The following is a 23910-nucleotide window of genomic DNA, read 5'->3' as shown; positions in this document are numbered from 1 at the left end:
TTTCTCGTTCTCCTCCGCACCCCTCTCCTCAGGCTGCGCCTGTACAGCGCTCTTAATATCGCAGATATCGCCTAATTTCTTTGCTGCCGTCATCCCATGGACCGAACTGATCTGGCTGCCCGCAGACCATCGATAGTGAAAATACTTGGTTATTGTCAATCTTGTCGATCTTTGCTCCGAACATCTAGGACTGCAGGTGTAATTGGATGTATTTTAGTCGGCCTATAATGGGTTAGAACAACACAGGAATCTCCCTAAAGGAGATATCGAACAGCGGTGACGTGCTCGCCACCTGTCTCCATCTGCTTACCGCCCTGCTTATATTTCACACGCACACAGTGCATCAGGTTTACATGTCATTCTTCCCTTAGGGGATATTTGGTCCAAATCTCCGTAAATGTTCAGTTTATTGGGGAGTGTGATGTGGATTAATGGGGCTGTAATGAGGAGCCAGGAAAACACATTGAGGGGGTGGGCTTTCACTACCCAGCGTGCGCGGTGGGCGTGGGTCTGGGGTGGTCCCTGAAGGGTGGTCTATTTTGGTGTTCCGGGGAGGAGGGGGTTGTTGTTGAAGTGGCCCCGCATTCCAGTCTTAAATGGGGCCATGCTGGTTTTGTGACACCATCCAGCCCGCTGTAGTCATGGCAACCTGCGCAGTGCGCCCTGTTCGACATGGCGCCTCGCAGCAGCAGAACTTTGATCCGTCTCGTCTGTCCTCGTTGCTCTCCTTTCATCCAATGCCTGTAAAGCAAACCCCCCCCCCCTCCAAATCAGGTGTAATTAGCGGCAGGGGCCTTACGGTACGCATGCACACACGTCGGGCACCACTTTGATGTCGGCATGTTTGTTTGTGAATGTTAATGTGCCTCCATGCTCTTATCTAGCTCGCCCGGAGGGGATTTGGGTGGGGGGGCCCGGCTGCTTTTCAGACGGTGGGAGAAGAACATGATTTCCCAGCATTGCCTGTTTCATATGATACTACAGTGAAAAGGACGAGGGGGCCAAGGGAGTCTGTGGACAATGCTAACATGGCCCGCTAGCTCGCTTACTTGCTAACCTGCTAACTCGCTAACCCACTTAATCGCTAGCTCGTTAATTTCCTAACTCGATAGCCTGACAACCAGCCGGCTTATGCTGCCGGTTCAGAAGGTCCCCCCCCCCCACGAATGAGGATGAAGGAGAAGTGACTCGGGCCAGTCCAGCCTCCCTGCAGCTGGTCGTCCGTCCATCTGTCTGCCAGACATCTTCACAGCACCCGTCTGGCATTTCGGGGGTGTCACCAGGTCTACTGAGATGCCCTCGCTGTGATGGCAGCATAGGTCTGCTTGCGGAGACGAAGGCTTTCACCTGGAACTTGTTCCTAATGCAGCCAATGGCAGCACCAGGTCAGGAAACGTGAGGGACAGCAGGGCCCGCCTCTCACGGCAAGAAGGCCTTGCTGAGGAGCAACCCAGCAGTCCAGATGGCTGCCACGCCTGGTACACCACTGTGGAGGCACTGACATTTGGTAGATTAGGACTCCAGACTTGGGGCCAGTCTTACCGGAATACTTGGTGAATCTGAATCTAGTTAGTCTTCCCTGGTTTGCCCATCGGGCTCAGATCCAGGTGCAGGTGACTCCCGTTTTCCCCACACAGGACCAGGAGGCCCCGAGCAGCCAATTCGCCTGCCCCTTCCAGATCCAGGAATGTCTCTGTTGCACCAACACGTTCCCATAGTTACACCTTAACTTCCAGATGTGGAAATAAACGAAGACTCACCCTCGCGTGCAAAGTATGGACGTATAAAAATATGTAATCAGACTGGTCCGTTAAGCCCTTGGGCTCCGTTTCAGCAGAGAACCTGGGTATGTTGCAGTCTGAAGTGTCTCTGAGACAGAGGAGATGAGTGCCAGGATCTGCTTGCGTGACAGTGTGAAGAAGATGCTGTCCAACTCGCTTAGTCATTAGACAGATGTAAGGCCAAATACCTAAAACAGTGCTTTCCAATACAATGGAGATTTTACCCATTAATTAAAACTTCTCAATTTACAATTAATTATATTGTTTGCCTGCTGTATTAATGGTTGCTTTCCATCTCGAAGCAGATTATCTGTAGTCAAGTTCCTGCAGGTATAACAGTATTTTTCCATTTTACGTCACTGATTTGCTCAGTAGATACCAGTTCCTAATAACTCAGTGTACGGTTTTTCACTACAGGTGCAAGTTCGCTTTAAGGTCCGGTTCTTTAAGCAAATGTCCAGTCGTTGGCCCTTTTGAGCTGTGACCTGTGAAGACCCTCACCGGTCCCCCGGATCAGCGCGTGGAGCAGAGGCCACGGACCTGTGTGCCGTGATCAGAAGCTCCATGGCGTGTCACAGCTGCCCAGCTGCCCATCGTGCCGGAGCGAAGTCCCATCTGCTGGGCCTGAAAGACTGATGTCATTTCCTGTGCCTGAGAGGCTCCTGGGCTTCCAGCTCTGCGTCCGAGTGCCTTTCAGCACAGCGACACCTAGCACAGCCCCGGATTTCAGCACGGGGGGGAGGGGGGTGGGGTGGCTATTGTGACCCGCCGGTAAATGGGAGGAGGGGTTGGCTGCTGGCTGAGGAAAAGCGGATTTTCACAGGCAGGCTCCATATCGGTGCCGTCAGTGCAACTGTACAGCACCAATATGGCTGCTTGTAGACACACCGCTCATGCTTGGGGATAGGGTTAGGGTTACGGTTAACGTTATATAACCAAGCCGGCCCTCATTACTCTGTAAAGCTGCTCAGACTGCTCGCCACTCCGGTCACCTTAATCGACGAAGGACATTCCTGCGACGGAGTGCATTTGGCGGGCAGTGACAGGGAGAACATTCAGGCTCAAAGAGCTGTTATTCATGGACAGAAAAGAAGCACGGCGTCTCAATCAAAGGCGTGATTTAAGGAGAGACAATCTTAAAGGGAAAAGACAAGGTCACGTCTAATCAATACTTCACTGCTGGGTACCAGTTTGGAGCAGAATACAGAAAGGCTCCTTCAGAAGAGACAGAGGGTCCTGCTTTGGTATTGGTCCTGCCGGAACCACAGTGGAGATTCACGCTTCACATTCCAGTCAGCTCCATGTAAAATGTTACCCTCACTTACATATTCAATATTTCTAACATTCCTGTGTTCTTCTAATCCAGAGACCGACTATAACACATTATATTACACATGTAGCCCTGGATGTTGGAGACGGCCATTAAGAATGCCGGAGCACTTTCACTATCGATGGTTTGCGGCCAGCATCCCGGGGGAGGTCACTGGGAGCCGCTGGTACCGGGGAGCACGTCAATACAATGTGGCAGCAGCATATTAATGCAGCTAAAAAGGTTCTAGAAGGATCTGACACCACAGGACCTGGTTGACTTTTCTGGGAGGGGCCTCAGTGTAAGCCTCTCTCACCGGCTACTATGCCTGCCAGTCACACTGGCACACCCCCACCCCCACCCCACCGTGTTAGTCATTGCTGATAAAAACACATGGCAGTGAGGGGGGGGGTGGGCAAAGGGGGGTGCGGTTTTTCACCAAGCCAGACACAAAGCCCCCCCGCACACACCCAGTCCTAGTAGCCCAAGGGCAGGAGGTGTGAGGGCCTCTCCCCAATTCGCCCTCCCCCCACACCGGCCCCAGCGTGCACTGGTGATGGACACGCCCCTGGAACTCAAAGGCCTCAGGGGAGTGAAGTGCTTTGATCCTAATACCCACTGTCGTGACACGCTCTCCTCCACACCTCACTCTCCTCTTCTCTCTGCTCTCCTCCACGCCTCACTCTCCTCTTCTCTATGCTCTCCTCCCTGCCTCACTCTCCTCTTCTCCCTGCTCTCCTCCCCGCCTCACTCTCCTCTTCTTCTTGCTCTCCTCCCCGCCTCACTCTCCTCCCGCCATGCTCTCTTTTCCTTTCCACTCCCCTCCCCAGCTCTCTCTCCTCTCTACTCCCCTCCGCTCCACTCCCCACCTCGCTCTCCTCTCCTCCCCACTGCACTCCAGGATCCCAGTTACATCTTATACTGATGGTTCCTCCTGCTGGGATGCAAACCAGTAACTATCTGGGAATTTTCAGAGCATATTTCACCGCCCCCATGGCCATGGTCAAATGCGAGACCACGCCTGCACTGTTACGCTGCTCACTGTGTACCGCTTCCTGTTTGGTGCGCCCGCATGCGCTGGGCTGCATTTGTCAGGGGTGGGGCATAGGGGGCTGCCAGCTGCACGTTGTCGTGGCTCAGAGCAGGATGAAGGTGCTTTACTCCCGCCCCTCTCTTGCTTCTTTTGGGAATCCGGCAGCTGTTTTGCAGCTGCTGTTTGTGGCCCCAGGGAGGACTGTTTCCCCCCCCACACACACACGCATCCACCTCCACACACCACACTTCTGTTTGAAGAGTTTCTGGGCTAATCAAAGACACCCCCAGAACACTGCAATGCGTCGGAATAGCAAACAGGGCCACGCCTGTCAGTCTTGTGCTCTGGGGGCCGCGTGGAGGCCAAGGAGGTGCCAGGGAGAGACGCGAGCAGGCTGTGAGGGGGCCAGGTCCAGCGGGGGCCAGGTCCAGCGGGGGCCAGGTCCAGCGGGGGCCAGCCTCACTGTCCCGGCTCTCCTGACCAAGGGACAGTGTCTCTGTACGCCTAATGAATTCTGTTCCTGCTTTTTCTGCATGATGGTGAAAGACTCTGCAGTGGTTGTCTGGATCGATGGGGAACGCTCAGACCATAGCTCTGGTCTCTGGGCTCATACTGGGAGCACTGATGGAGCTGGTTCTGATGGATCGCCTGAGCCTGGGCTGGCTGCTGTCACAGGAATGGACCAACCACACAAAACCCCCCCACCCCCACTGCAGAAAACCGGCACTCTGGTTTCCAATCTGAAAGTTTTGGGACGTTCCCCAGGTTCCCCCCAGGGTGAAAAAATAAGAAAGGGGACCGGGGGTGGAGCGGGGGTGGGAAGCAGCCACTTTGAAGGTTAGATGGCCTGGAAAGCTGTGTCAGGCAGGTGGGGACACGCCTTTGTAAAGCAGAGTCATATTCTGGAGGGGGGGTAGGGCAAAGAACAGCCTACAAGCGTAGTACTGACACCCGGCTAATGTGTAACCTCATCATTGCATCATTCCCATCACACATGAGCAAATAACCGATTTGCGTAAGACCTTTGGTGTTTCTGCTCCTCGGTCTGGCCTCTTGGTCGCACGCTGGCACTAGAGGGAGCTTCACTGCAGTTTGTGCCGCTGGGAGATGAATGAGATCGGCGTGAGGAAAAAAGAAAATGTACGACCGACGACTTGGATGGGTGCTGTGGCCCGGCTGCTCCCGCCCCCCCCCCCCCGCGCTGCCCAGCCGCTCCTGCTTCCTCACAACACTGCCGCTTGACCTTTCACTTCCTGTTTATTCAGGCGGGGGCAGCTCTGTCCGAATGGGTGGTAAAAATGGGGGGGGGGGTGTAGCCGGTTACAGGGGGCCTGTGGCTCGGTGAAGAATAACTCCTGTTGTGAGTCACAGGTGTCCCTGTCATTTCACTGAACGGGGGGGTTACTGGGAGGCAGGAGGAAATCAAATTACATCAGGCCTCACCTGCTGGCAATCTGGGTCACAGGGTTCCCAGCGTCTCCGCTGACTCACGGGGGGGGGGGGTGAGACCGGGGCTGTCATTCGAAGACACGCCTTCAGTATCAGGCCAAGGGAGGCGGAGGAGGACATGGGGGAGGAGGCGGTGGGTGGGGCAGCGGTGTTACCCCAGAGCAGCAGACAGGCAACAAAAAAAGAGAAATGGGAACATGAGTGCTAGAGCCGGAATTGTGCTCCCCCCACCCGCCCCACAGCCTGCTCCCCGTGACCCCCCCCCATCCCGGCAGGCCTGCATTGGAAGCCGCAGTACAGGCATAAGAAATAAACGGCAAGGTTTCAAATTCAGCCTGCAATTACGCCTAAATGAGTCATAAAGAAAAGCAGCTTTAAATATTGATGAGGACTCCGATGCCCTTCCTCACCCCCACCCGCCCCATAACCCTCACAGTCCAGGAGTCCCGTTACAGCCCCCACGCTGCACATTCATCTCAGACCCTCCTAAGCACCAACCCCCCCGCAACCTCCCACACAATGAAAAGGAAATTCTGCTCCAGAAATGTAAAGCTATTTTTTTTTTAAAACAGAATAATAAAATGAACGCCTTTGTGTTCACCCTCACCAACCTGACACACCTCAGACACCCTTTGATGAATATATAATGGCGAGGGCGCGGATTAATTCTCTTTGATCAATCAGAGAAATACCAAATACATTTGGGATTACAGTGTTTAAAATCACCTTGCGCGTCTATGCGAATGACAGAAACTGCATCATTTTTGTATCATTTTATTTTTATATATTTTTTATATGTACATGTTGTATATATACATGTGTGTTAGCTTTTATATGTATTACTGTAAACAGAAGCACACCCCCAGACTCCCCCCAACATGGAGCCGCGCTCCTCCTGTAATTTGATTGACGTCTGAAAGGGGGTGCTGTGCTGGAGCTAATTTTAGGGGCAGGAACTGACACAGGCATATAACTGAAAATGTTCCACCCCCCCTCCCCCGGGTCACAGCAACTGCTTACTGGAGGTGAATCTCCCCCTCCTTCGCAACTGAGATTTTTTTTTTTTTTTTTGCTGCAGCAAGAACAATTTCACGGTCCCAGAGAGAGGACCTTATGAAATATGACCATACTGGAGGAACTTCACACTGGAGGAGGAACTGAGCTGGAGGGACTCCAGCGAGCCGAGGTTGGACGGCCTGTGTTTTGCAATCCGTCCCTCCTCCAGCGCCAGAAATCAGCTCAGGAGGTTCAGTCCAGCTGCAGGGGGAAGAAGCCCACAGAAACATGCACACACACAGCGCGCGCGCACAGCGCGTACACACAGCGCGCGCGCACATTTAACAGCAGAAGTGCCGCAAAGAAACACGTGGAAAGCTGCTGGCAAGCTGCCCCGGTCGGTCGCACAGAACCAGAACATGTCCCACCCCACCCCGGCGGAGTCCTGACACCCGCCTTGAATAAAGCATGAGCCCCCGCAGTCCGGTCCGGTCTGCTGTACGCTGCCCACATACACCCCGGTAACTGACATTATTATTATAAAGTGCGAGTTAAATCCAACAATAAAAGATTAAAATAAATTAAAATTAAATAAGATCTCCCTTAGAGACGCCTAACAGGGTGCCTGCAATCCTGTATAAAAATGAAACGACGACGTCCAGAAGCGAGAGCGAGGGGAGTGCCTGGATGGAACCCGTTTGCTCAGTCACTGAATAAAGGAATATTCACAGAGAAATGAACGTGATACGCTCCGATCCCAAGTGAAACAACCAGACGGGTTTAAGCTGAGGGTACCTCATGTGGAAAAGGCGTAAGAGAGGCGTAACGTGACCATGAACAGGAGATGAGGTCCAGCCCACCTTAGTAAGACCAAGACAATAAAGGAAAATTACTCATTTTCCAAAATTTTCAGAAAGGGTGTCTGGAGCTACAGGAAAACATTGTGACAGTAGCTAGACGTGCATGATCCATACTTTGCTGGAAATGAGGCTGGGCCTCTCGCCTGAGGTGAGTAATTCAGAAGATGGGTGAGTACAAGCAAGCTGAACACTAGCCTGCTGGTTAGCTAAAGAGCCGCACGACAGACTACATCTCTAACTGAACCTGGCCTGCTGGCCGTAGCAGAAATTCTCATGTTTTACCCCCTGTTTTTACTGTAAAGGGCTTCTCTGACTTTTCTGCTGATGACCTTGCCGATTACATGGGAACAGCTCCGATGATGGCACACCAGTCTGTTCTCATCCTAAAAAAATATTTATTCCATTACAAAATGTATTCCTAGTGGCACCCTGGAGACATCCCCACGATGGGAACCCCCCCCTTCCAGACAGCAGTGAGAAAAGCCACTGATCGCTGGCACGAACCCAGTCGAAGCAGCGGGCCGGATGTTTCCAGAACACCGGCGGCCGGCCACTCCAGCTGTGTGGCGTGCGTGCAAAATTCTGTCAGCGCTGTGGCCTGTGTGGATTTAAGGTGTAAGTCTGGATGTGGGACGAGAGAGCAGTGGACACAAAACAAACAGCAGAGGCTGTGGCCTGTCCTGACAGGGCGTTTCCGGATGCCAGCCTTGTCAGGTGGTGACAAAGGCTTAGAGAAACAACGCAAATCCAGCTGTAGCATTTAGCACAGGGCTGCTAAAGCGCTCGGACGTTTTTGCCCGGACTGTCCTTCCGTCCGGCTCAAACTGCTTTGTTTTCATCGGTAAACGTTCAAGCACAGCGGCGCGTCCAACCCTGAACCGGCCTGCCAGCTACACACGCAATTAGGGGCAGGCAGCGAGAGCCCCATGCACGACCTCCCGGTAGCACTCACAATCGCCGTCCAGTGCAGTCTGCAACATGAGACGAAACTCAGGGTGAAAAACATTCTCCTGGCAAGACAAAAGGGACAGGAAGGAGAAGCTACTGCATCGCATGCCGGTGACACCCCCGCAGGAATCAGGCCTGCTCAGAATAAAAAGGTAAATATCTGTGACATTTTGCTTTCATTTATTTGAAACCACAATTTATTTGGAACTTTTTTCCAAATCACATATGCTTTTTTTTTTGTTTCACAAAATATTTACAAAAAGATCTTGTATACATTTTTGTCAGTCAACTTTTTAATTGCTCTTTCTGAAGCATATTGACCATTTTTTTATACAGGTTGAGCAGTCCAGTCCATTTTTTTTTATATAAAAGTCATGAAAAAACTTCACCCACTCCAACACCCAGCCCCCCTCCCTCCCTTGCACACACTCTCGCCACACTGCAAGAATCGCGAGTGCCTTTCCCAACATGCTTACAGCTACAAACAGGAAGTCATGAAGTCATGTGCTTGGTGCAGGAAGTGACATCAATCTGCAGGAAGTATAATAACAGCATCCATCTCAGATGCTGAAGCGCTTTCCCTCCCCCTCCCGTCTGTGTAGTCCATGAATGAGCTTCTTTGCATTCAGCACGAGCCGCTCACACACCATCTAAGTCTTTTGTGTAGAGTCTTTGTGAGTAATTTGAGGCTGTAACGAGTTTTCAGTCCACTTTGTTGGGAGTCCCTTCAAGGTTAACTTTATAAAATATGACGGGAAAAAAAGCTTTTTCTTTCCTTATCAGAGTTAAACTTAAAAAAAAATAAATAAATAAAATGATTGAAGGAGTGGGTGGAGGGTGGGGGGTCCTGGGCTTGCAGACCACTAAGGGGTGGGGGTTACGGGATGGGATCAAAGCCTCACTCTGCCAGGTGGCTTTAACAGGACACTGACTGACATAGGCGACCCCCAACCCTGGGCTGAAGCCCGCTACCCTGTCACCCTTCCAGCGAGGACTCGGGAGGACATGATGAAGGCGGCCATCTTGAATAGGTTAGCACGGTGATGATAATAATTATGAGAACCCTTATATATAAACTAACAATAATTATAATAATTATCATAATAATAATAATGGCTTAAGCCAGACTGTAAACAAACACAATATTATTCTGGAATAAGATCTGCTAAACTGTCAAGAAAGCGGCTTAATTTAAAGAAACAGCAGACCGTTGTTGGGTGATGCCAGACTGAAAGGAGAGACGAGGCTTCTTGATTTAGTAAAGGAGAAAAAAACCTAAATGGGAATCACTTCTCACACACACACACACATACACACACACACACACACACACACAGGGGCACAACACTCTGTCGGAGTGGGGGGGCGGGTTGGGAATGTGTGTGTGTGTGTGTGTGCTCATGTGCCCTTTAGATGTTTCACGGAATGCAAAAAAAAAACAAACCCTCAGAGAGGAACTCCAGTGGGCATCCTGTGCAGGCCGGCGGCGGAAGGGTTAACTGGTGACGTAGTGCTTGGTGGAGGACTGGCCGTAGAGACCATAGAAGTCAGGGTGCCGGTGGCTCTGCGAGGCGTCCAGCCACTCCCGTACGGACAGGCCCTGCAGGGACTGCGGCATGGAGGCTGCAGCGGGCAGTGGGTGCGGATACTCCTGCGAGCTCACCGTCCAGGGGAAGGACCCCGAGCGCGGGTACGCCGTGTGCCCACGGTGGCTCGACACCGAGGGCACAGCGGAGCAGTAGCAGTTGTCCACCGTGCACATGAGGATCTTGCGCCCGCTGCCATACTGCCCCCCCCAGGGTAGTGCGAGGGCGCGAAGACAGAGCCCGAGTGATGCACCGGCTGTGGGGCGGTGCCCCCGCTGGCCCCACCCCCACCACTCCCACCACCAGCCCCGCCCCCAAGGCCCACCATGTGCTGGGCAGAACTGCAGGGCACCATGGGTTGTGAGGACTGGCCCTCCCCCGAGCCGGCCGTGCCCTGGCCCAGGTACGGCTGCTTGGCTGCGGTGCCGGACGGCGGCTCCAGGAAGCCGGGGGCGGAGCCATCAGGGAAGGCAGCCGTGTGCTTGCGCTTCTCGGCCCCGAGACTGTTCAGGTTGCAGGAGTATGCTGGGATGATCTGCAGGAAACTGGCCGGGGCACTGAATGGAACTGGGAAGGTGGTGGGGGAGGGGTGAGAGAGAGAGAGAGAGAGGGAGGGAGGAGGGAGGAGGGCACGACTGTCACGAGGAGAAACCAGCTGAAACTTGCCGCGCGTCAGCGCCGACTGTGCAGGACGGTCTCCAAAGCAGCAGCGCAGCGCCGCGAGCCTCCACCACTGCTGACATCGATCGGTGACATCATCACCTTACCTTCAAGCATTTTGCGCAAGTTCTTCTCCTTCTTGGAGATCTCAGAGAGGAAGATTTTGGAGTTGAGGTGGCCCACTTTGTGAGGAGGTAGAGCACTTCCGACGCTAGTCTGAGTCCTGCAAGGCAGAGCCGGTATCCCAGTCACACCTCAGACACACAAAGCGCACACGCAGATGAGGCCACCAGGGGGCGTGGTGTTTAAGGACAATGACTCAACACCAAAGGTTGGGTTGGACCCTGAATAAGGTTCATTTATTTCTTTATCATGCCATTAAAATATGCAGCAGTACGAACTGGTAACACTTGAATGTACAGATTGTGAAATAAGGCCGTTTATGAGTGTGGTGGCAGCTTTGTGGCTCTGTGGGTGGTGCCGATGCCCGAGTCGTCCACGATGGGGGGTTCAGGTCCCAGCCCTGGCCCGGGAGTCTGCTGTTTGCACATTTTCCTCGTGTCGTGTGAGTGTGCGAGCCCTGCGATGCACAGGAGCTCCATCCAGGGTGAAGCAGTCTGAGACCAGCTCCCGACCCCTTGTGACCCTGACAGGGATATACAGCTGGAAGATGGCTTGGTCGGGGGGGGGCTGTTATCTCACAGTGTGTTTTACTTCCCCGGGCCCTTCATCGTGAGGCGGTCCTCGCACCCCAGCCGCGTCGCATGGCCGGCTTTGCTTTGTTTCTCCTGCATGCCTTATCTCTCTCGCTTACGCCAAAATGGCTCCCTTCTGTTTCCGTTCCTCCCTGCGGTCCTTGTCACACCCATCTCTCCCCTCGCCTGTACCCCCCCCCCCCCCCATCACGAGGCGCCCTTCGCCGTCACGCCCGCACTTCGTGTCATGCTGTTTATTGTCGTTAATTCCTAATCTGGAACGAGTTCTTTTAGTCATATAAAGATCGACTGTTAATGAGAGAATGGCTTACCTGTCCATTAATATTTTCACAGATTTTGTGTTCTGCGGAAAAACACAAAAACAAGAAAAAAATGTTAGTTTTGCCAGCGGCAGGAAACTGCCATCTTTGTTTGTCCTGAGGTATCCAAGATGTCAAGATGCCTGGACTTTGTCAAGGAAGTTTGAAAAACATTTTTGCTTTTGCGGGGGGGGGGGGGGGGGGTGGGGGGTGGGGGGTGTGCTTTAGCTAATCACAGCAGTGTTTGTGGCAGCTGGGGAAGTATCTCACTCTGGATAGACGTGCAGGGAGCCGAGCACAAAACCCTCCACAACCGGTTTCTTCTGGCTACTGATGAAACCACCAGCAACAAACAGTGCAAACTGTAGCTTCCACAAAAGTGGGGGTGGGGGTGGCCACTTTAAGTCTGATTTACTGTAAGGTTGAAGAACTGCCCCCGATTTGTTGAGGGAAGCACTTTTGTACCAGCATGGTTTACGGGAAGAGCTGGCTTAACAGGCCGGGATTCGGCGCGTGATGGAAGCCGTGGGCCGCGTGCGCAGGCTGGCCGGCGGTGGCACCTTCATGAAGTTGATGTCCTCCGCCTTGTCGAAGACCATCTGCACGGAGCTCAGCAGCTTCTTGGCCTCCTGGCGTCTCTCGTTCAGCTGCAGGGCCTGGGCTGAGTTCTCCTGGCAGAAGCGGGCCCGGGCCCTGTCCAGGGCCTCCAGAGTCTTGCCCAGATCGTCCTCCAGGAGCTGGTGCATCTTCTGGTACTGCATCCTTACCTCCTCCTGCAGCTGCTGCACCTTGTCCTGCAGACGGTGGTGAGCAAGGGGGGGGGGGGAGGGGGACAGGGGATGAGCCATTTCTAGGAAATCCTTCCTGACTCACAGCACCCGAGTCACACCTCCCTGCACAGCAGTGTGAAGTCAGAGTCGGCAAATGCGTGCAATGCGCAGGAGCGGCACCTATGCAGCTGAGAGGGATCTGACACTTTTATCCAAAGCGGTATTCAGTGGAAAAACAGTAATAATTTATGTGGACTCTCTGGGCTTCAAACCCACAACCAACTAACAGTGCTCTACTTATTTTCCATTTGTATACTGTGATGCTTCTTTTCCCATATCCCATCTCAAAGTCATTTTTTCATGGGCATAGCGCATTTGTCTGGGCCTTGCTCAAGACCCCCACTGTGATGTGGCCATACTGACAAACATGGGATTCAAACTGGCAACCTTCTGACTACAGATACAGCAGTCTAACCCACTGAGCCACACAACACCCTCACTTAGTTAGGATAAGGTGTAGGACACTGAAAATGGTGCAGAGGCAGTCCTGGTGCGGTCAAGAGGGTGGTGCAGTACAGGTAAGGGGGGGTCTTACCTCCACCAGACACTTGTCTGACTCTAACTTGTAGAGCTGCTCTTCGATGTCCTGCACTCGCTCTTCAATGCTGTCCTGCTGTTTCATGAGCATTTGCTGGGGGAGAAAAGGGGGGGCCATTGTGAGCCATTACAGTGCATTCAGAAGGTTTCCAACCTCTGATCTCACCAGTAAAATACCCAGAAGGGTCTGCTGTTGTACCTTTAATTAAACAGATCTGAATTCAAACGGCAAATGTTCGGCTGAATGCTGCAGGCTAGAGAAAAATGGACTCGCTTCCATTTCACGGCTAAGAATGGGAATGCAAAATGTCATGTGACCTTGCTGAGATGCATGTAAAAATGCAATTGTTTGGTTGAAGATATTGTTGCAACTAAACCTAAAATGGACTCAAGCTAAACTTGCGGATTCAGTTAGACACACAGAATCAGTCTATTGATATAATGCACAGGAATCAGAGGTCTTTATGTCCCCTCTGTGAAGTCAGAAAATATGAAATAATCAATCCTTCAGTTCCGTTACACCGGACAAAACGGACAGGCTCATCCTTCAGTTCCGTTACACCGGACAAAACGGACAGGCTCATCCTTCAGTTCCGTTACACCGGACAAAACGGACAGGCTCATCCTTCAGTTCCGTTACACCGGACAAAACGGACAGGCTCATCCTTCAGTTCCGTTACACCGGACAAAACGGACAGGCTCATCCTTCAGTTCCGTTACACCGGACAAAACGGACAGGCTCATCCTTCAGTTCCGTTACACCGGACAAAACGGACAGGCTCATCCTTCAGTTTTGTTACACCAGACAAAACGGACAGGCTCATCCTTCAGTTCCATTACACCACACTAAATGGGCAGAATGACCTGCACTTACAAAGATCGGTGACCCGGGAGCACAGGAAAAAGTATCATTTACAGTAGCTCTTCCAGAATGGGTATTTATACTGGTACAACAGTGCTAAAGCATAGCACCCCCCAACAAAAGGCATGGGTGGGACACAGACTTATACTGCTCACAGAACACTGAACGGAGAGGCTAATTCTGCTGGAGTGTGAGCTGTTCGAGTTACACAGATCAGGCCTCAAGCATGACGAATCGTAACGGGAAGCATCTCTTAAAATAACTGCAGTATTTATATTAACAACTTAAATGCAAAATGTGGGCGGGTGAACCCAGTTCTGCCTCATCCACCTGAAAAAAGAAATTAAAAAAACCCCATGCTTTCCCGAACGAATATCGTTCAGCCAGGGGCCATGGGTGATCTCTCTCCCTGTCCGGCAGGTCACATGACCTCACATGAAGGAGGAGTGTGACTAAGCGGCTGGGGGCTGTTCCTGGCTGGCGGCGACCGGTGGAACTGCACCAAACAGAGGCCGGGAAAAGCCAGAAAAGCAAGTGGACGAGGAGGTCCGCCCAGAGACTCACCGGGGGGGGGGGGGGGGGGGTACATGACTAATTAAAGATGCCAGAAACATCTCACCAATATAGCCAAGTACCCAACTTACGCCTCATGACCAAAAAAGGTAAAATTGTTAAATTAAAAATAAAAGGAAATGAGAGGGTGATTTGCAGCGGCCCGGCCCGCTAGCTTGCTGATAAGTGAGGTCCTGGGTCTCACATACATCGCTGCCATTGAAAGACGACTATCCTCAGACCGGTTTGAATCCTCTCCATTCAGCCCCGACTCCGGAGACAAAGAGGGTAACACGAGTCATAATTACTGCTCAAAATCTGACGAGTAACCAGGGAGCGAGTCGATTTACTCTCGCATAAAAGTCACGTGTGAAAAGCAGACGCTGTGTGAGTGTGTGCTGAGTGTGTGTGTGTGCTGAGTGCGTGTGTGTGCTGAGTGTGTGTGTGTGCTGAGTGTGTGTGTGTGCGTGTGTGTACCGAGTGTGCGTGTGTGCTGCGTGTGTGTGTGTGCGTGTGTGTACCGAGTGTGTGCGTGTGTGTGTGTGCTGAGTGATTCGCTGCTATGACAACAAAGGGCCTCACGTGAAGAACAGAGAAAGTCACACAAAGTTTGAGTTTAATTAACTCATTTTCACTCAGCATTAAGGACAACAGTTAAAGAAAGAAAGAAAACTAAATGCATCTGTACAGCAACAAAAGAAAAATAGATTTTTCTTTTTTCTTCCACCTGTCAGTCTATGATCCGGGAAATAAGCCCCCTCTCAGGGAGGGGGTGAGATCGAGCAGGAGCTGGGAAGGAGCTGAAGGGCAAGAAAAGCCCCCCCCCCCCCCCCCCCCCCGGCTGACACATACAGCCATCGTTGATTGGCCCAGGAGGGAGGGAAAGAGAGAGAGAGAGGAATCCGCTGAATTCCCATTCCCTGTGGTCCCCCCCTCCTTTCTCCTGTGTCTCTTCCCTTTTGTTTGTTCCCGCTTTAGTGTCAGTGACAGATTGCCTGCTGCCCCCCCCCCCCGGATGCGTGAAGGTTCGGCTGTGGGGCGACGGCATTTTGTAGGCCATGAGGGAAGCCACATTCCTGAGGCCCTGGGCGACCGGTCTGAGGCTGGGGGGGCGGGGCCAATGAGGCCCAAGGGGGGCGGGGCAAGGGGCAGAGTCAGACGCGAGTCAGAGTCTGTCTGCATGGCAGCTGTGGATCGACACGCTGGGGAGGGAGCTGGAGCAGGCAGGTCTAGGCTGACCGACTAAAAAGAAAAATTAATAACAACAATAATAATAATCAAGCCAGAAACAACAGGCGTCCAGCACCCCTAGTTAGAAGCCTTGCAGCACTCACAAAACAATGAGAGAATTACAATGATTAAAAACAAAAGCGATTCCCAATTCAATGCAGAGCAGAAGACGCAGACTCGTAAATAATCAGGCTGTTATCGAGATGAAATGCTGTGGCTTCACTGGATGTTCATCAGGACCAGTCACCTCAAACAGGACGAACACGCACACACGCGTGCACACACACACACACACACACACACACACACAGAGGAAAAATACACACAACCGAGGGACAGACACATGATTAGAGAGACACAGAAACACAATGTTAGACAAACACACCCACAGATAAACATAGACATGCTTGACACAGGGAAGGATCCATTAGCCATGAAGTAAACAATCCTGGCCAGTCTGAACGGTTCTATCACTCCTATGAAGGTGCTTGGGGGGGTGGGGTGGGACGGGACGGGGGGGCCTTATTGATGTGTGGCCTGGAGACGGTCGATGCATCTCCCCCACACGTGGCCGGGTGCTGTGGTCCATTAGCTGGGCCCCGGGCCCACAGCACTGTGATCGGAGCTGCATCAGCCAATGGTTTGCTTTCATTACCGTCCATCAGGTGGCGCTGTGTGCGTCTGCCGCGGCGTCCGCTCACATCCTCCAGAATTCTTAACCTCCTGTTAAATATTCAGCTGTAAAACGTTCATATACGTGCCAACTGAGGAAGGTGATATTTTTATAACAACAACAACAACAACACGGTTTCACTGTATATGAGTTCACCCCCATGCCCACACCGGGCAGAGCAAGGGGGAGGGACCTCATCAGCTATTAAGGAGTCGGAGGAGAGGCATACAAGAAGCTGATCGGGCAGCAGGAGAGCAAAGAGTCGGCGTCAATACGACGGCGAGACCCTCGGCTAGAGTGTAGCTGGAAAACGAGCCTGAGAATCTCAGGGAAATGTGTGTCCAAGTCACCAGAGAGACAGGAAACATGAGACACCCACCCCCCACCCCCCACGCTATGCTGCGTCGCCATGGCAGCCCTCACTGGTGATCTGCAACCCAGGATAAAGCGAGCGAGCCTCCAGAAAAGTGGCCCGGCAGCGGAACCCGACGAGGTCAGGGTGGAGCGTCCCTGTGCCGGACGCCATTGGAACGTAGGAGTGTGTTTTGACAGACGCGGGACGAGAATTGCTCTGGACCTCCCGTGGTCGCCAAGGTTACCAGCACAAACCAAACATGCCGAGGGTTCGTTTGCCGAAAAAGGCCCCGGAGCGGAGGGGGATGCAGGACGTGGGGGGTGAAGTTGGAGCAGCCGGTTCCTCACTGAGGGAGTCATAGATTTCACGCTGCTTCAGCAGTTCTGGAGGAATGAAATATGGGCCTGAACTGAGGTGGGGAAGGGATGAGGGGGGTCAGATCGGGAGCTGATCCCAGGACAGCATGTGGTCTATGGGGACCCAGAGACACAGATAAACACCCACGGCACAATTAGCCCTAAATCTCCCGCAAGCATGTAAATATAAGCCGTCAGAGAAAGTAGCCAGGTCCTCCCAGTCACTCCACCAACGCACCCCCACCCCCACAAACAGAGACGGGGTGGTGAACGGCCACCACACACACTGCAACCAGCCCAGCGGCGGGGAGGGGTACGGGGGGAGGGGGTCTCCATTCCAGGGATATGTTTCATATGCACTGTCACCCAAGGGTATAGAGGGAGCGAGAGAGAGAGACAGAGGGGGAGAAAGAGATGGGAAAGAGAGAGAGAGGGAGGGAGGGAAAGAGAGTTGAGAAAAGAGAGAAAGAGGGAGGGAGTTAGAGAGAAAGAGAGACATGGGGAGGGAGAGAAAGATGGGAAAGAGAGGGAAAGAGAGAAAGAGAGAGAGAGGCAGATACCAGCAGCCAGCAGGAAACCATGAAGCAGCCTGTACCAGCTGGCCTGCTTTCTGTCAGCTTTCACAGCTGTAGGGTTGGGTGTGGGGGGGGCAGGGGGGGTCATGCCGGCCAGTGGTGGGACGGAGCGCCAGGGACAGCCGCCCATGGCAGCAGCTGCACCCGCCGGACCGAGCCACTGACCCCCGGAACACATTCCTACAGGCGGCCGCAGTGGTGACGCCGGCCAGGCCACACCCACACCCACACCCCCTCCCCCTCGGCTCCCAGGAGGACGACCCCCACAAACAGCGGGTCTTCCATGACAAACAGCGCACTGGGATACGACTTGGTTTTAAGTCTACATGGTGCCGACGGAAAAACAGCCAAGAAACGTGCAGCTAAGGAGAGCCGTGGATAAAAATGAGCGAAAGGAAGCGTGTGAGAGCCAGAGCAGGCGGGGCAGCGTGGGACGGGCGCCACGGCAACAGCGTCTCTCCCAAACAGGCGCAGAGGCACGGTCACCAAGGGAGATGCGTCACATGGGTGTGCGAAGCTCCGCCCCCCCCCAGTGCTGATGTGGGACAAAAAAAGTGTTCAGGGCATCTTTCGTTGTGACCATCTGCCATGATAGAAAGGACAGAATTGGGGGGGGGAATCGGGCACCATGGCTGGGGGTGAAACGTCACCTCACAATTACTGCCAGGTTCTGTCATTTCTGCTACCTCGGTCATCTTTAGAAGCACGTCACCCCCAACCCCCTGCATGCCTCAATAAAACCCAGTGCTAACTTGTACTTCATTGTTACTCGGCTGACGGACCAATGACTCTCTGGAGGTCCCACGGCAGAGGCCAGCAGCAGCACTGCTCATCTTAACGACAACAATAATAAAGGGGTCTTTGATGCCAACTCACTTCCTCTGACATCACTTCCTGCCTGAATGAACAGGATGTCACCAACCCGACAAATGGAGTAGGGGGATGTTTAAACCTGACACGGCTGCTCCTGCACACTCACTCTACACCCCCCCCCCTACCCACCCCACCAGCAAACTTGGATTTTCCGCCTTTGTCCTTATTTTACTGCCCCCACAACTGGAACATTCTCGAAAAATAACAGCATGCAAGATAACTGAGCATGACAGCCCATTTGATTGACAGCCCATCGAGCCACTCAGAGGCCGGCACGGGCCGGGCCTGCAGTCCCTCCTCACGTGGACAGCCCTTACGCTCCCACAGTGCCGCCCACCCCCCCGCCGGCGTTCCGGTCTCATGATTAATTGACCCAATTAGGAGCGGCGCAGACGGGCGGGTGGGCGGGCAGAGAAACATGAAGCCCAGAAAAATAAATTAAAAATAAATAATTAAGAAAAAGCCACACAGGCAGCACCCAGGAAGCCGGGGGGGCTCTCTGTCAGCAGGCCGCGTGTTTAGGAACGCGGCCCCCACGAGAAATGGGGGGGACGAGGGGCTACAGTTGGAGACAAAAGGAAAGCCCCCCCCCCTCCAAAAGCATGTGACAGAACGAACGGCCCCACGTTCGATTTGCGCAGCTCCGGCTCCTGTGCTCGGCGAGATAAGCCTTGGGGGGAGACACACATTGTTCCTGGCTCAGCTCGTTTGTGTATCACTGTGACGGAAAGGGGGCTGGGGGGCATGATGGATCTCAATTGAAAATTCATACACTCCAGGGGAACGTACAGCATAAACCTCCCTGCCCCCCACCGCAGACCAATCCCGTGAAAATTAGAAAATAAGATCTGCTAGCCTTTCTTAGGCCTGAAGCTTGACTCAGGAACTGGGAAAATGATGTGAAATGCTTATTTAAGGACAAACAGATTAGCCTACATAGCACTTTTGCTTAACAACACACTTTTATCTGGAGTCACTGACCTGACTCAAAGTTAGTAATGCATGCAAAAAAAAGGTTTATCTTGGCATAACAGTGGTATTGGGATCTGAACTCACATCCAACTGGACACGAACAAATTCTGCAGAGTAAATTCTGCTTTGCTGACTAGAGTGATTTGAAGTGTATTACTGTGATTAGGACGGTCCTGTTTGCCAGGGGGAAAATGCAGAGTTTTGATAACCTGACGTTCTTTCATCCTGTCACCCATAAAGCTAATTTACTCCCGGATGGATCAGCACCCTTAAAGGTTCAACAGCAAAGCCCCACCAGAGCAGAAGGACATCACAGATTGCTCGAAACCTTCCCAAACGTCCAACGGGAATAAACAGCAGATCCTCAGCCCCACACACACATACACACGTCTGCCTCACAAGTCATTCGTCATTTAACAGAGATGCGAAACAGCGCGCTGCAACGCGGCTCCTCGGGCCCCAGTCCCACAGACTCACCCTGATCTCATTGCGCCGGACCTCCACATCGCTGACGGCTTGCCCGTGGCTAGCTGCACACCGGGAGATGCAGCAGTACTGGCAGACAGCCACCTGCTCCGCCTCGCAGTGGTACAGCCGGTACTCGTCGTGCTGCGGGCAGCTCCAAGCCTTCACATCGTCGGCCTCCACCAGCAGGTGGCCCGGGTTGGACGAGGGCTGCTGGAGGTGCGTCTGGACATGGGACTGGCAGCAGGGGGCGTTGCAGCGCAGACACACTTTCTGCGCCGGCAGCGGCGGCCCTCGTCTGCACAGGATGCACTGCAGCACTGCGGGGCTTTTCTCCACATTCAGCGCATTAAACTTCTCCACTATGTTGGACAGTTTGTGGTTCTTCTCCAGGCTGGGCTTCTGGTTGTAGGCGTGGTTGCACTCAGGACAGCGCACCATGCTCGTGTCTTTGGCCCAGGCCTCGCTGATGCATCCGCGGCAGAAGTTGTGCTTGCATGGCAGCTGAATGGGCTCCGAGAAAACGTGCAAACAGATCGGGCAAATCAGCTCCTCTTCGAAGCAGTTTTTCCAGTTTTCAGCCATCGCAGCTCTTTAGTGAAACTTCCGGCTGGTTTTTGCATTAATTACCCCACTTTCAGTGTTCTGTATCAGGAAGAAGACGATTAAATTGGATCTATAAAATGGAAAAAAAGACTCCTCGATGGACCGCAAGCCTTTCCAGGTTTGTGTCAATGAAACAATCCGTGTTTCAAAGCAGTCCAGCGGAATTAGCTACCTAGTAAAACCTGAACACGAGACAATCGGTACCCAGCAAAATTATCTGTAGTCCGTTTATCTATGGGTTTTAGCTCTGGGATTAAACGGAGTCTAATTCCGGAGAGGAGGGGTCAAAATGGAGAAGCTTCAGCACTCTCTCATTGATATTAATTTATGTGCTTTTATGGAAACACTTCCAGCAACGTACAGTGACGAGGCGTCGCTGCTTCTCCCAGATCAAATACCAGGCGGGGATAATAACGTATCTCCCGAGCGAAGCCAAAACTGCCACGAAATGCAACTTAAGCGCCGGCGTCCCGATGAATCCGAGCTACACTTGTGCTGGCAAGGCACAATAAACGGAAAAAAGAGAGTGATCGGGCAAGAAATGTGCAATCGGTTAGGATTATTCAGAAGGATGTTACATACAAGCGGCTCACAATGTCGCGAGAGCGGCTCAGAACGTCACACACGCCGCTCCGATCCGGTAACATGAGCAAGAAATATCAGATCTTTATCGGGAGATCAGATCGCACAACAAACAATAACGATTCTGAAATTTCCAGACTGGATTTACGTCTGGCGCAGATGGGAGGGAAAAAGGAGGATTACTTGCTGGATTCCCGTTACACAGTAAACTCGGAAATTTCCCCGGACCGGTGCGTAAGTGCGCATCGGCGATCCGCCGTCTTGCTTATATTTTAAAGGACAGGGCGAAGCGGACCGGTACCGTGTAGCAGTACTGCATAGTCAGTCTTTTATTATCGTCCCATATACCATAATAGGCAGGCCGCTCCGACTGTATCCGCAGTAAATCTGATTAAGCCGGTGACAGCTTTCATCTATCGCGCAAAACAAAAAGCAGATCCAGCGCCTGCTTCTCCTCTCGGCTTTCGGTTAATCGCAGACGGACGACCTCTCCAAAGTACGCCAAGCCCTTATTATATCCTGTATCACGTAGCAGCATCAATCGGGCTATTTTCCCCCAGAAATAATTACATACAGTACAGCTTCTGAATATGTGACGCTGAGTCGCAATTAATAGCTAACCGATCGGATAAAAAAAAAATCGATCTATACACAAGGCCTCTGCCGTTTCGCTTCCCCCCTCTTGTTAATTAGCTAAATATATACTTTTATATAATACAAAAAAAACCTTTACTTGAAAATAAACATTTGCTATATATTCATCGAAAGTACATAGTATTTTACATACTGCATTATATATTAATTTATATACGCTTTCGATTCCCCTGCATCAAGGAAGTCAATCATAAAAAAACGACGTATTTTTTTGTGAAGCTAGTTCATTAGGTAATCTATACACATACACACAAAGTGACTGAATAATGTGCTATAGGGTAAATTATCGACGTTGTTTTCACGGTCTCTTTCGGAAATCTATTCCGAATATTCGCTCTTACCTCGCCAGTCTAGCTAGTTACCACAATAATCTGTCTCCGTTTAAACAACGCGAAATAATTCCCTACACGAAAGTGATTTACTGTTTCATCCTAAGTATAAATGCAGACATATACGTGTCCATATATAGACTTATACGCCTTTATTCCGCAATCGTTTGCCACCGAATGTAATGTATCCAATTCTGAAGATTAACTTGTATAAAAATATTTTATACCCTTTTTGGTCTTAAAGGGGACGGCGCCGTTTTGCCCTTGTTATCGGTTGCTGTCATCAGCCATCTTGTTTTCCTCTTTAAAAGGGAAAAAAACGACGTTTATGTTTATTTTCTACCTTCTTTCCTCCGTTGTCTGTTTATACAAAGTAAAAAAAAAATGTTTCGCAAAAAAACAGCTTCACCAATCCTTCAGCACGGATATTTCCCCGGGAACTGAACAGCTGTAAATCCAGTGGTCTTTTTTGGTTTAGTCCAGTCCGTAGTGTGTATTTATTTATGATTTTTTTTTTCCTTTTCTTTAAAGCAAGCATTGATGAGGAGAGGAATGCTAGGCACTGCTCTGCCAGTCTGAATACAGCTCGCATTTACCCCCCCCCCCACCCCCCCGTGATGTCACGTGACTCGTCACCGAATTGATACATTAAACCAGAAGGAGCTGATGGCCGTAGGGGGCGGGGACACGAATTAAAAGGGCAACGCGCTCGGTTGCATTTGGGGGAGAATTTTTGCGAAGTAATTTGCATGGCTTTCAGGATTTCCTTTGTTCATACTAAAACTGAGAATTCCGATGCGCTGCAGTCGCGACACTTTATTTTTAAGGTGTGGCGAAAATGAGTAAAAATTACTGCAATCGCAAGACGGATTATGCAAATTTTCATCGTTTCCATATATATTATTTGTACACAGTGTTCTGTTCTGTCCAGTCTCACAGTGTCATGCATATCGCAAGCATCCTTCAATACATCAACTAATGCAGGTTAATGCAATGCAACACATTATATTGTTTGTTTAAAAATGCCGCTCAGAATTAAAAAAAAAATCAGACTCGTATTTATTATTATAGGCTGCAGCAAACTGAACTTCATAAAAAAGAACATCAATGGCGTTAGAGAACGGCAACAACAAAAAATATATAAAAACACGCGAAGATGCGCACACACACAGGCGCACATGCGCGCACACACAACAGACACACACACAGACACACACACAGACACACACACACAAAGGTCTCGCCACACATGCCAGCAGGGCTGCCAGAAGCATTCACGGCAGCTGTGTATCATTTCTGTCTGGAGAGAAATGATCGGGCCAGAAAAGATACTGATTGAACCGCGGGTTTGAGCTTAAGGGGGCTTTCAGATGCCGTCCGGCACGTCGCCCCGACCTTTTCAGGCGTCAGTAAAAGAAAAAGGTGTTTCTACAAAGGGGTTATTAAAACATCTGAGGAAGGAGTAGGAAGCGAGGGTGCACTAAATTCTTAAAGAAAATGACACCTACACTCAATAATGCAGTTTGCACGGAGGGGGCGGGGAGGGGTGGTTGGAAATTTAAAAGGGCAACGGCGGCCCCCCAGCGGAGCCGAAGGTGCTGTATGTCTCTTATTCTTTAAATGAGAGATGGGCCGAGTCGGAAGGAGGGTAAAAGGTATGGGGCAGAGTTCGTAAATAAGAAACCAAATTTACTGCTTTCATAAAAGTCGAAATAGCTCCTTCTAAGCAGCTAGATGAACAAAAAGCATCGCTACGTTTCCACAGCACAAACTCAGCAGATTTATACGCATGCATACGTATATGATCACACGCCGCACTGTG

General features: G+C 51.6%; 1 protein-coding gene across 1 annotated transcript; it reads right to left on the bottom strand.

Moving 5' to 3' along the window:
- Positions 1–8539: 8539 nt before the first annotated feature.
- On the bottom strand, positions 8540–22595 carry trim8b (tripartite motif containing 8b). The gene is given in 7 exon segments (XM_048987318.1): positions 8540–10167; positions 10170–10529; positions 10730–10845; positions 11650–11681; positions 12198–12431; positions 13003–13098; positions 19930–22595. Coding segments are annotated over 7 exon segments (1707 nt in total). The 5' UTR covers positions 20503–22595; the 3' UTR covers positions 8540–9871.
- Between the last annotated feature and the right edge of the window lie 1315 nt (positions 22596–23910).

Source organism: Brienomyrus brachyistius, chromosome 20 (assembly GCF_023856365.1).
Source record: "Brienomyrus brachyistius isolate T26 chromosome 20, BBRACH_0.4, whole genome shotgun sequence".
Classification (NCBI taxonomy): domain Eukaryota; kingdom Metazoa; phylum Chordata; class Actinopteri; order Osteoglossiformes; family Mormyridae; genus Brienomyrus; species Brienomyrus brachyistius.
Note: the sequence above shows the minus strand (reverse complement) of the source record. Positions and strands in the feature narration are given on the sequence as shown.